The sequence below is a fragment of the Carettochelys insculpta genome, chromosome 2 (assembly GCF_033958435.1).
Source record: "Carettochelys insculpta isolate YL-2023 chromosome 2, ASM3395843v1, whole genome shotgun sequence".
Taxonomy (NCBI): Eukaryota; Metazoa; Chordata; order Testudines; family Carettochelyidae; genus Carettochelys; species Carettochelys insculpta.
In genome coordinates this window covers 172,438,088-172,451,447 of record NC_134138.1, presented here as the reverse complement: position 1 = coordinate 172,451,447, position 13,360 = coordinate 172,438,088, and the positions used below count along the sequence as shown (strand labels likewise).

General features: G+C 40.9%; 1 protein-coding gene across 2 annotated transcripts in view; it reads right to left on the bottom strand.

Moving 5' to 3' along the window:
• The window catches only part of GRB10 (growth factor receptor bound protein 10), a 208,972-nt gene that overhangs the window by 122,185 nt on the left and 73,427 nt on the right, over positions 1-13,360 (bottom strand). For both annotated transcript variants that reach the window (XR_012644539.1, XM_074988028.1), the window contains exon 3: positions 10,958-11,051. Coding sequence is in view for 1 of the 2 variants with exons in the window: in XM_074988028.1 (XP_074844129.1) it covers positions 10,958-11,051 (94 nt within the window). In the remaining variant the exon portion in view is untranslated. The remainder of the gene's footprint in view (positions 1-10,957; positions 11,052-13,360) is intronic.

Below are 13,360 nucleotides of genomic sequence, written 5' to 3'. Positions count from 1 at the left end.
CCAGGGTACCTTACTTCCAGTGCAGACTGTTTACACATTAAATGTAATATAAGTGTTAGCAACAAGATTCCTTCTGACAGTATTCATTTCTATTTGTCCACTGAGCTAGGGTCTGAACATTTGGCACAAATTCAGCATTGAAACAGAAAGTGAAAAATGTTAACAAAATGTAGGAGGATCCTACTTACCTTCTTCCAGCCAACCTGTGACCCCATAATAAGAGATCATAATTAACTTGATTACACTAAGAAGAGAAGGGCCAAGTGTTGTCACCTGCACAGCTCAAGTTGAGAGCCATTAACTACATGAAGATAAGCCACTCAGAAGAGACCGTACAACCTGGAACCCCAATTCCTCCCCCAAGGTTAATTAAGTTTCTTCTGTCCAAGCAGTTTATGTCCTTATTGCACAAGGAGGAAAAGGATGATGCAGACTAACTCATTCCTCAGGTAGTGGAGATGCATCATTAACAGTACATTTTGGATCAATTCATTTGCACAGGAAACAAAGAACCCCAGTAAATCTCAAGTACCCCAAAGCCCATAGAGAAAGGAACACATCACCCAAATATACAGGGCATTGGAAAAGACATTTGGTACCATTTAGCACCTGAGACAACTATTGGAGATGGCATGCTTGCTGAAATATTACCTTAGTGACAGCAAATAAGAGACCTTCCAACAGGATAGAAAATAGTATTAATACAAAATGTAGGCTCCATAAAAACTCAGGTATTTCCCCCTGACTAGAGCAGATCAATTATGTCTGAAGTTTACGGCGTTGATTTTATTAGCTAATAGATGTTGATCCTTTTCATGATTTAATTTAAAGGCAGACCTGGATTATTACCAGAGGGGCAAGACTGCCAATGGTTCCATGGAGCCCTTAATTTACATGAGAAGCCTGAAGCTAGAGACCGAGGTGAAGAGCTTGCAAGACCAGATATATTTTAAAAAGGTCATTGGGATAAACTTGCTTTTGGGAGGTTTCCATAATAACAGGTACACATATACCCAGATACTTCCCCCCCGGCAGTTGGAGAGAGGGAATAAGTGAATCAGACACCACCTCTTAACTGTTCTAGGATATCTACTTCTACATGTGCCAAGGGCTATTTCTATTCTATTCTTCCAGTTAGAAAACTGAGAAGAACAGAGATGGTGGACCTGATTCTAAATTTGACAGATGAGGGAAATGGCTGTTCCAAGAAATGCAACCAGAGCCGCTTCACAAACTAATCACCAGTTTTGCTGTTGGGAATGGGTGTCACAGTCCGTGCTGAGACGAATTATACCCATCAAAGCACACCAACTGCATTGTTTTGATCATTAGGAGATAGATCTTCATTACATGGAATTAAATTGTGGTATTTCATTTGGCAGCTGGGTGTGTGACAACTAGAGGATGTTCTGAATCTAAGACTCACATACAGCTGTGCAGATATATAGAGAGCTCTCAAGACTTTGCAACCTATACATGGGAAAGTGAGGTAGGCATATAACCAGCGTAAGACTATCAGTGCCACATAAAGAGAAATCTGAGGCAGAGATAAAAACTAGACAGCAAGATGTAACTGTTCAGTTACCTATGACCCTGAATTAAAAGATTCTCATTTTGCCTCCCACTTGTTTGATTGAGTTTAAAGGGACCTATTAGACGAATATCCTATCACTAGAACTGACTTGTACACAAAGGATTTCGAATTTAAAAATCTCAAGGATTTTCTACAGAGCTACAGGAACACTTCAGAGTGAGTTAATATTAACTAACCTTGAAATTTAAAGCTGATACACCTAGATTAAGGATAAGTTTTTAAAAAGGCAATAACCTTCTCATGCTGGAAGGTAATGTGTCAAAGCAAGTCAGAATCTTACATATCCATTCTTTATTTACACAGCAATTACCTAATACAATTAAAAGAAGAAAAAAAACCAGCACCTAAAGTGAATACAAGCACAGTAATTCCCAATATTTCAAAAATGCAGACCTTTTGAGCATTAGTGGAAAAAACAGATATAGAAATAAATCCATTAATCAAAAGGGTTTTTTTTTAAAGCCAAAAACAGTGATGACACACTCTCCACTTCACCTTGAACTCAAACTGACACTGTCTCAGCTGTCTTGAGTTGAAATAACTTCAGCTTACTAAGTTGGTCCCAAGTAAGTGGACCAACTCTACCTACTGTTTTGTTCATGAACAATGAGCACTAGAAGCCATTTCCCCTTTAATGAGCCTCTAAGATGCATTATAAACAGGGTGTTAAAAGTTAAAACTCTTAAAAGTTTTCAGAGCCTGTCATTTAACTAGATCATTGAATAACAATCTAAAATGTTCACTTCTATCTCACAGACACACAACATTTTAACATCTTCCAACTTTTGGCTCATTTTAAAAGATGATTCGGAAAAAAAAGACATTTTATTTGTATTGTTGACTTGCCTAAATGCAACGGCCCCATTGTGGTAAGCTCCGTACAACCTACAAAGATGGTTTCTGCGCTAGAGACTTCACTCTCTGAATAACCTCCTCTTAGTACAACCATAGAAAAGTAGGGCTGGAAGAGACCTCAGGAGGTTATCTGTGTTTTCTGCCCCGAATCAGGATTATAAAAACTCAGCTTTAACCCTGCTGGAGTACTGTCAGATTTGGTTCTCTAACCTGCATACGCGGAGCATACATGCTTCTTTACTCAACTTTGTTCCACTGAAGTCACAGGCATACATGTGCTCAAGTGTTTGCAAGATGGAGAGCACAACTCTTATTATAAAGTTATGGGGGGCAGAGGGTGGAGGCTGATTCCCTCATACTGAGTTTCCTCTTAGTAAAATGATATCTGGATAAAAACAAAACAGATGCCCAAAGGATAACTGGTCTACTAAGGAAAACAAGTATTAAAAACAGCCACCCACATGCACACTAAACGGCTTCTGGTCTGTTTCTTCTCTTTTCAAATCACTAGCAGCCTTATGTTCAGAATTTTCCAGTTAACTCAATTATTGGCCAATTTGTTCCTCCTGTAATTTGATTCAAACCTCTTGGACCAGATTTTTTTCCCTTCTAAAAATATATATAGCATATTTCCTACTTTGTATGGTTCTTGTTTTAAGCAAATGTCAGTTGGCGGATTTAGAAAAAAGTGCCCATATGAACTAACGGACAAGGCCAAACCTCTATGCAAATTGTTATATATTGGGCTCAGGATGTAAAAAAAGATAAATTTGGCCACAAAGTCATAGGAACGGATCTCCCTGAAATAAGGGGCAGATACTACTACTACTAAGCTAGTCAGGAAGTAAATGTTCACTCTAAAAGTAAATCTTTTCTGTCTACGATGGCTGCAGTAAGCTTGGAAATACCAGCAGCATTTATATTAGACTCGTGGAAGTTTCACAGCTTTTGGAATTGATTTCTTCAAACACCAAAGGCAAATGTTCCCTACTGACCACAGATACTGTTTTTTTCATTCTGCATTTTTAGGTCAGGACTTAATGGTATCACCACAAAGTAGGCCTGAGTTGTGATAACAGCGCATCTTGAGGATACTGGTGTTTTCCACTACTGTAATGGAAGACAATCTGGAATGTTGTTTATTACTAAGCACATTCATTGGCTGTTGAAGGAAAATATAAAAAAAAAAAAAAAAGTCACCACACTGGGCTGCAAGTCAAATTAGTGAACATAAGTCAATCAAAACCTAGGGGAGGAGGGACACAAAAGGAATGGGCCCTACTGACATATGAGCCAAACTAAAGTTATCTGGACTGAGTTGGAATAGGAATACTGGAGAATGGGAGATTAACAAAAGTTATTTTTGTAAGTTAGGTCTCAGATTCAGTACCACTCCAACTATGTCTATGTCAGTGTACAAAACAGTCTACAAGCATGGATTTTTTGGAACTATATGGTGTGCTGGCAGGGGAGCTTTTGTTATCTCTCGATACTATTAACCTTACAAAAAAAAATTACGTTTTTGCTATTAGCTAGTGAGTTTAAATTGAGAATTTGCCCTGAGAATAGAACTTAAGGACCATGAACGCTCCTAGGAAATCTAGAAAAATTGACTGTTTATATGCTTACAACCAGCATCTGTAGCACTTTAACTGTAAGCGAGATTTTCCAATGTGAACAGGGCAAACTTAAGGATAAGCCATAACCAGAGTGACTACTAAAAGCAAAATCTGGCTATGGAGTGAGCTATAGCACTGTTCATTCCAGCTCTGAATAAGAAAATAAATAACTTTTGTGACACAGAACTTTAGACCCTAGAACAGAACAAGTAGTCTTCCAAGAGGAAAACTGTATATACCTGCTGTGAAAAAGGAGCTGTAAAGTATTTGTATAGGCATCAAGAATAATTTGACAGTTTGCATATGAAGAATATATTAACAGTTTACCTCTAATACCTAATCTTAAACTTCTGAAATATAAAGCAAATGCGGCTCATTTGTATGCAGCTATTGAGGACTGAATAGCAAGTAACTGAGGGACTTCTCAAAAAGTTAACATATAGGTATAAATACAATGCATTATTAAGTGATCACCATCACCTTTCAATTGTCCCGTATGGATGGATTTGGTACCACTAGGTACTTTTCTAGAAAAACAACTAAGCTTGGACAATGAGACTGAAGGGTGAATAGAAGGGAAGAGAAACAGCAGTGGCACAAGCTTAGGGTTTAACCAAGCTGATGACTGAAAGATCATTCATTCAGTTGATGTGCATCAGGCTCCCAATATCAATTTTCATTCTCTTCCACAAGGTGAGCCACCTCTCTCTACTCGGCAGTGTAGGTAAGCTTGAAAAACAGCATTAATAACTAGACACATGCCCTAGTGGCAAGGGGAGACCACCTTCCGCAGCCCTCCTCTCTAGAAGCACCAGCAGAGGGGAAGGCTGAAGAAACAGAAGAACCCAGAAGAAACACAGGCTGAGTTGTCTGGTCAAACCACTGGGGAGAATGTGAGCATGAAGCTTACTCCCACTATTACAGCTCCCGTGAGGCATGGAGGAGGCAGACTGCTGTCTACCCAAAGTACTTTGACAGTTCTGAACTGATGCTCAGAGCTTTTTATTTCTCTTTGTATTATGACTTTTCACCAGGATTGGGGGATCAGGACAAAAAATGAGAAAAACTTCTGCTGGGTCTAGTAAAAAACCCATTAAAACAAAAACAAAACAAAAAGACACAGTGATGAAAGTTTCACTGAAGTACTTTTGGCCAAAATTTCCCTCACTTTCTCCTTCTGCACTGCCTATCACTGGACAGCGTACACACTCCCGTACTTTAAAGCCGACAGGTGCTGGCTTTCAAAAGTGCCTGGGTATGCTTGATCCCCGGCTCTGACCCTGGCTCTGCCACCACTCCACCACTTCCAAACCCTGCCCCCAAAATACCCAGTTCTGCTCCCTCCCCTGAGCATACTGCATCATTGTTCCTGGTTCCCCCACCCCAGACTTCCCAAATGCTCCCAAACAACTGATCATGGTGGGCTGGAGGCATGGATGCACTGATCTGTGCAGCCAGCTGCAGGGTGGACAGCAGTTGCAGGGAAACAGACATGGGGGCTGCCAGTGGATGCACAGCACCAATTTTTCCCTTTGGGTGCTCCAACCCTAAAGTACCCATGGAGCTGGCACCTACGCTTTAGTTATGTCCCAAAGCAATCTAAAAATTCCTACACAAGTGTAAAAACATTACTCCTAATATGTCCAACTAAAATAAGGTTAAGTGGCCTGCGGTTTCAACCTCTTTTACACCATTCCACCTCCCAGTCTATTCCTGCTAATACTTTCTCGTTTCTCCTTGTAGTTTTAGAGATGGCAAATAAGTATTCTGACACACTTGGTTACCTCCCTTAATAACCCTTCAAAACCCCCTATATAGAATTTAGAAAATTGGTTTCTACCCCATTTTCTATTTTTGCTATCACCTCCTAGAACTGAATTATTTCTTCCTGGATGGTGAAAGCAGGAAAAAAGACTGAGCATTTTAGCCTTTTCCAAGTCTTCAATTTTAACACAGTTTGTTGATGTGTCTTACTACTTTATCCTCAGTGGCGTTGATCTTACAAAAATCTCTAAGAGCTATGGTGCGTCACAGGCAGCTTTTTAGAGGCACAGAAAGATGGTCTTCAATTCCTATTTTCAAATGACTTTACTTATGTTTCACTCTTAAATGGAGGAATCATTCTGTATTAATATCAAATCACTGGTTTCAGTCCAAAGTCACAGAAGTGACTCATACCAGAAATAGCAAACAATTCTATTTTATAGGTATTGTAAAAATAATTGTATATAGTAACTGCAAGTTGTAAGACCCCTTATATGAGGTAATATATTCCCAATTCCCCCACCTCACCCTCAAATGTCTAGCTATTTTTTTAAAAAAATGACTGCACCTCTGTGAAGGATGATTCAGCTGCAAATAAGTACTTGAAATGCCTGTAGTACGAAAAAGCATATTTAGGTGGACACATTTGGCAAGGATTTCCCAGCCTACAGATAAAGCTCTCACTTGTGCCCTCTTTTTTCCAATTTACAAGAAACAGAAGAGATTCAGATTCCTCAGAGGAGTCTAATCCTCCAGTACAGGCCCTGAAAAGAAAGCATGATCTAGAACTGGAAGTACTTGCACCAAAGCTGTTCACCAATAAAAGGGAGGAAGAAACTGTAGTTTACAAGAAATTGATAGAGTAATGAGTGAGGATAGAAATGGTAAAGTTGCCTGCATTTAGAGAACCTAACTTTCATTGGGGTCAAACATGAAATGACAACGAGCGGACACATACAATACGCTAATACGTATGGGATATTGAAAATTTTGCAGCAGCATTTCACAAAATTAAAGACCTAATACATACCATATAAAATAATTTATCCAGCTCTAACATGCCAAATTCCTTCAGAACTTCTGCTTAGGTTAAAGATTTGTTGAGCATAATTTCCCAAACTGTGTTATGTGTACCACTGGCGGTAAGTGAGCATGCTTCACTTGGTCCACTCTAGCAAGGTGACTGTTCCCTTTCAAGTGGTGCTAGGGACTGGGACCAAAAACAGTCCCTAATCCATGATATGGTCTCTTTAAGGAAGCAGGTGTTCACAGGAACAGCAGAATAGCTGGGTAATGGAGCCAGGTGTTAATCAGACAGCTATTTCTAACATGATAAAACACAGCTGTTAGGTGACTCCCAGCCACACTCTAAACCCCTTCTAAACCCTAACTCTAAACCCCTTCTCCTTTTACACAAGCACATACACCCACCAGAGGTAGCATCCTGACCCTCCTTTTGCACGCACTCTGAGTTCCAGCCAGAATCCCATCTTCAATCTGGCCTTAAATAGAAGCATCAGGATGAAACAAACCAAGAAGTGAAGATTTTCCTGACCCACCCCACCCAATTCAATAGGCAAGCAAAACAAAAACCTGGAGGAAAGATACACCCATTCCAAAATAGCAACTAACCCAATGGTTAGCTCTCTCACTTGATACATGTGTAACTACTAGATGTGGGTCACTCTCCCATGTAGTGGCACCTAGACCACTTAAAGAATGAGTCTCGTCTACAGCCTTAGCTTTTAGCTCAACATGTAGAGGCTCCTGCTCTAAGCTCCAGCCATCCCAGGTTTGAGTCTACCTGTGGGCGGTTACACATGGAAGAAGAAGTTTAAGTGTCTGTTCTGAATCAGGCAGAGTAGAGAATAAAGGCTAGGTCTCCCAGAATGTAGTGAGTGCCTGGACCTCAGGCTCTCTGGGTGTGAGCTGAAAATTTCATCCTTTACTTAAACTTTTCCTGATGAAATCTCATTGTCATTTCACATTTAATTTCCTAATGAAAGCTGTCCCAACTAGTGCATTCCCAGGAAAAACATTTCAGTTTTGACAAATGAGCATTCTGCAATAAACATTTTATCTATGATTTTCAACCAGTCTGGAACCTGTTCAGTGTTGAAGGACTTTTCCTCTGTATTTACGGATTAAGAACAATGCACTTTTCTACAGATCATCATATGAACCGGTCATAATACCGGAGAGAGCCTGCATATAACCTGATGTACTAACCTTAGCATTAACAGTTGTTTACTTTTTCATAGCTTCGCTGGAAAGGGCACATTATACAAATGGAGGAGTCAAGAATCCCTAAGCAACTTCTCTACGGTGAACTCTCCCAGGGCAAAAGGAATCAAGGTAGGCCTCGCAAGAGATATAAAGACTGCACGAAGGCCAACACTGTTCATGCTGGTTTAAAACCAGACCAACTAGAGCAGCATGCAAAAGACCGAACAGGCTGGAGTGCTCACGTATGACAACTTTGAAGAGCAGCGATGCATACGCCTCATTGATGCTCGTGAGAGGAAGAAAGCAACAGCAGCAGCCACACCAATTCCCTTGGCCCCCCACTGTGAACACCCATGACATTCGAAGCTTGGACTCCTCAGCCACATGCGAGTCTACAACCGATGAGCCTGTGCAAGCTCAAAACGTCATCGTCGGACACGATGGACTACCTACACATTTTCATAGTGCTATAAAAGCATTAAGCAAGGTTATTTTCCCACTGTAAAAAGGGGAGGGGTGCAGTGGTTACATGACATGTCAGAGACTACACAATCCATGCAAGAGGCAGAATTAGTAGGATGGTATTGCTGGTTCCTAGTCTTTTGCTCAGTCCATGCTCCCTATACAAACACTGATTAATCAGCAACAAAATTCTCAACTCCATTCAACCTGGTTATTTCAGTTTTAGCAGCAAATTTAGAAGCAAGGATGACACGTGCTTCATTTGACAATTTCTGTTCATCCACTGCAGAGTAAGGAATACTATTTTTAGTCCACCAAAACTGACCGTGATTTACTCATTGACAATATATTATCAGTTATATCAAGAAAAGGCCTCATTTTTCTAGTACCCCTTACAGCAGCCACCGACATTGTGGAAAACATTTAAAACACAAATTATTAAATACTTCAGAGTAATTTGCAAGACTCAAAGTAGAGCTGGCAGAGAAAGATCAGGTGCCAAATAAATCTTCATGTGATCAATGACACTAACAAATGACAGAAAGTAAATGGGATTACTTGACAGCATACCTAGAGATCAGCATCCTTAATTTGCTGGACCACCATGAAGGTACACAACAACAGAAGCACACAATTTACAGTTCATAGAATCTAAACAGCACTCATTCAGACAGCATAATGGCAAAGCACAAATACACTAAACCCTCGAGTTACATGAGGGTTGCATTCTTGCAACCCCCATGTAACTTGAATTTTTGTGCAAGACGGGGGGGGGGGGGGGGGGGGGGAGAGGGCAGGCCGAGGGAACCAACCAGGCTGCAGCCCAGTTCCCAGCTCCCCTGAGCTTGCAGGAGCCAGACCAGCCCTAGTGGGGGAACCGGGAACTAGGGGGTCTGCCTGGTTCCCGTCTTCCCACCACTTGCAGGACCCAGAAAACTGAGCAGCTCATGGCTGGTTAGTTTCCTGGTTCTGCAAGCACAGGGCAGCCAGGAACCAGGCTGCTACTTGGTTCCCAGCTCCCCTCTACTTGTGGGACTGGGAAACCAACCAGCCCACTAAGGCTGGTCAGTTTACCAGCTGCTTCTCTGTCTTCCTCCCCTTAGCCCAGCGGCTGTCTGCCTGGGGAGGCGGGGGGGGGCGGGGCAGAGGCGGAGTATGGAGAAAGCCTCTCCTGATGGAATTGTTGGCAGGAGATACACACATGCTTTCTACAATTTTCATATCTTTTGCAAACAATTCTCAGGAATCTAGACACAGCTTTAAGGCTGGTTTTCAGAAAGCACCAAACACTCTACTACAAATGAAGTTGTTACAAGCAGTGAGTAGTTGGCACTTTACGTGAATCCTTCTATAGTTAATATACGGATATGGTTATAGGAAAATATAATCCCACAGCAAGTATACTATCCCTTTTCTGGGGATATGAATCACTCCACAAGATGGGGGTAAGGAAGAGTGGTACATGAGCCAATTTTCATCGGCATACGAGGCGGGAGTTCAGGCCCTCCCCTCCTTCCCCATGCAGCCAAGAGCTTGCTCAAAGCTATAATGCCTGTGAATCAAGAGACCAGCTAATGCTATCAGCCACCACCTGAACTGTAAATCTCTGCATCTTTATTTAGTAATGAAGATATAAGTAGGACTATTAGTGATGTCAAAAAAGGATCACCGGCACTTGGACTCTACAGAGGTCTAAAGGTCAAATTTTGGCACTCAAAGGTTTGCTGACCCTCACCATAGGAAATACTGTGTTTAAGCACTATCATGATTTATAAGTCTGTATAGATCACAACTCTTGACAGCAAGAAATATGTTTGTCTAGACATTGGCACAGCGTACACCTTCTTCCCCCTGCCAATTCTGGTCATATTCCAGAAACATTCAAGTGCCACAACTAACCTCCTTAATAGGGACAAGAAATAAAGTTTGTGACTTTTAATAAACTATTACCCAAGCAATATGAAGATCTTCACTCTTGTTTAAGCATTCTGACATGAATCTGGGATTCTCTTTTTGCTGTTAAAGTTGATGGACATCATGCAAAGCCAATAAGAATCCATCTGTATTGCCAATCTACCTGTATCAACTCTTCTTGAAGGAAAAGAGTACAAAAAGCTAGGTCCTAGTAAGTGAAAGCTTTTAAAATAAATTAGTAACAGTATTATGGGAGTTTTCATACGTAAACATATTTTGGTCAAAAACTTAAAGCAGATGCACAAATGAAGAAAATGTTACTAAGGAGCTCCTAGTCGTCTTCATTCATAGCTTACCAAACAGTTTGCAAAGAGGAGGATACAGACAATTAAATGTTTTCAATTTCCACATTACCAGGTGCAGAAACAAAAAGGTAGAAATCAAGTTACTTCAGAATGCACACTCCTGAAGCTCCCTTCCCAGCATCTTGGCCATGCCTAAGTCTACTCCATTCTTTCCTTACCTTGATGATTTAAAGAGATGCGATTAGATGGTTCTTGGAATCCTGGTTCCACCAGATCTCTCCGAGCGTGAGCTGAAGTCTGATCTACATTATCCTACAAAAAACAAAACAGCAGAAAAACTGATCAAAATATGCACAATCAACCGCTGGGTCTCAGGCTTAGGTCACTTTTTATTTATGTGTATGCACATTTAATATACCCATTAATAAAGTTCTACATATTTATATTCTTACACATGCTAAAAGGGTTTTTTCCCCCCATATGAACATAACCAAAATCTCCATCAGTTTGGATTACCTTAGACAGTTTGAGAGGCCCCTGCTAAATGTGGATTCCCAATGTAAAGTGGGGCCCCACGTAAAAAGTTTGCTCCCTTCTGCCCTACTTCATAATAAGAGTACCAGCTAAGATGTTGACGCTCACACCTTCACACATTTGAAGACACAGACCTTCCATCTTTTCTGTTAATTTCCCTGTGACTTCTCTCCAGTTCTCTCTTGGGTTTCAACCTAAAACCACACGAACTTTCTTGCTGAAATGAACTATTTACCCTTCTCTTTTCTGCACTTACTAATCCTTCTGTTTTTCCAGTTCAGGGTAATGAATCAATTTAAAGGGTATTGCTTTTTATGATGGTGTTTACAATGCAGTACATACAGTTTTCCTTTCTTGCATAAAAAGCAACAACATGCTACCAGAGCACTAAGATTTTGAACACAGCTCACCCTCTTGGAAACTAGTCTTGCAGAAAGCATAAAAGCCTATAAAATGGAAAGTGGCTAGTCCCCAAAAGCTTTGCAGTGTCTTAGAGGCAGTGGGACGCTGAAGGCACAATCAGACAGACAAATTATCTTCTCCTATTAATGGAGAAACTCTGGGTGCTATCCTTGAAGGAATTTGAACGAAAAGTGCCACTCAGCAATTCCCAACCCCATGCTGGGCCAGGTTTAAACCTGAGCACGTCAAACAGAGAATTAAGCAGAATGACATCCTACACTGTGCACTGTAATGACCTGAAGAACTCTAGAAAGCATGTTCCACCCCATAGTACATCAATTTTCAGCTGGTGGCTAGATGCATTTGTGACACAGAGGCACACTGTTGCCAACAAGCAAACACATTACAGTCAATATCCCACTATCATTCTATTTATCCATGAAGGGTAAGTAGCATGTGAGGTCTCTGCTGAAAGCTTGCAGTTTATCAACTCTCAATCACTGAGAGATGCGTGCATGGGCAATACTCAAGGAATAACATAACCATGTTGAAAACTATGCCTGGCTTATGGTCTTGGAATCTAAAGTCTTAGCGATGGCCTATTCAAAAGCAGGACAGTTGTCACCCGTCCCCACTGATATAATGCAAGGATCAATACTCTTGTCCCATCCCTCCACATTCAATGGAAAAGCATCAAAGACAGCTGCAAACAATAAACATCAGTCAGAGCTGAAAAGGGCTGGTATAACCCAAGGTAGACTGCATGACAGGCTGATCATGTTAGGAAGATAACATCCAGTTACCACATGCAAGACTCCCTCCAGGTGGCGCTCAGGCCTGGATACCATGAGAACCACTCCTACCATGCTGGGACATAAGATATTGACAGATTAAGTCTTTTGAATTAGCAGAGGTCCTGTGCCAACAAGTACAAGGGTGCTAATTCTAATTCCCTTGCAACAATGTAAGTTCAGATAACATGTTGGTATTGCATGCAACCACAGAGTTCTCCATCATGAGGCTCACACGCCTGATTAGTACAGCAGTGAGATGCTAAATAAGGAAAGGTTGTTACATCAGGGCCATGTCTACACTTACAAAAAAAAAACTTTGAAATGGTCATGCTAATGGCCAAATCGAAGAATACTGAATACAAGTATTCAGTATACAAATCGATGAATACAGAATCGAAGAAGAAATGAATATTCAGCACCTCATTAACATGCTGCCAGCCATGGCACTTAGAAAGTGCCACGGTTTGTGCCACAGTTTGCTTGCCCATGGCTCGTCTACATGGGGCTCCTTTTTGAAAGGACCCTACCCACATCAGGAATAGAAATGAGGGGATTTCAATGTTGGCAGGATCCATTTGAAAAGGAGCCCCATGTAGACAAGCTGTGGGCAAGCAAATTGCGGCACTTTCCAAGTGCTGCAAGCAGCAGCATGCTAATGAGGTGCTGAATATTCATTTCAGCACCTCATTAGTATTCTTCCATTTGGCCATTAGCATGGCCATTTTGAAGTTTTTTTGTAAGCGTAGACATAGCCCAGAAGTTATTTTATTTGCAAGTAGGGTGTTTAAAAAAAAACAAAAAAAACAAAACAAGTTTTCACTGTTCCACCAAAAACAAGTAAAATATCTTGCTAGACAGGAGACAAATACAGTATGATGTAGTTACAGGATA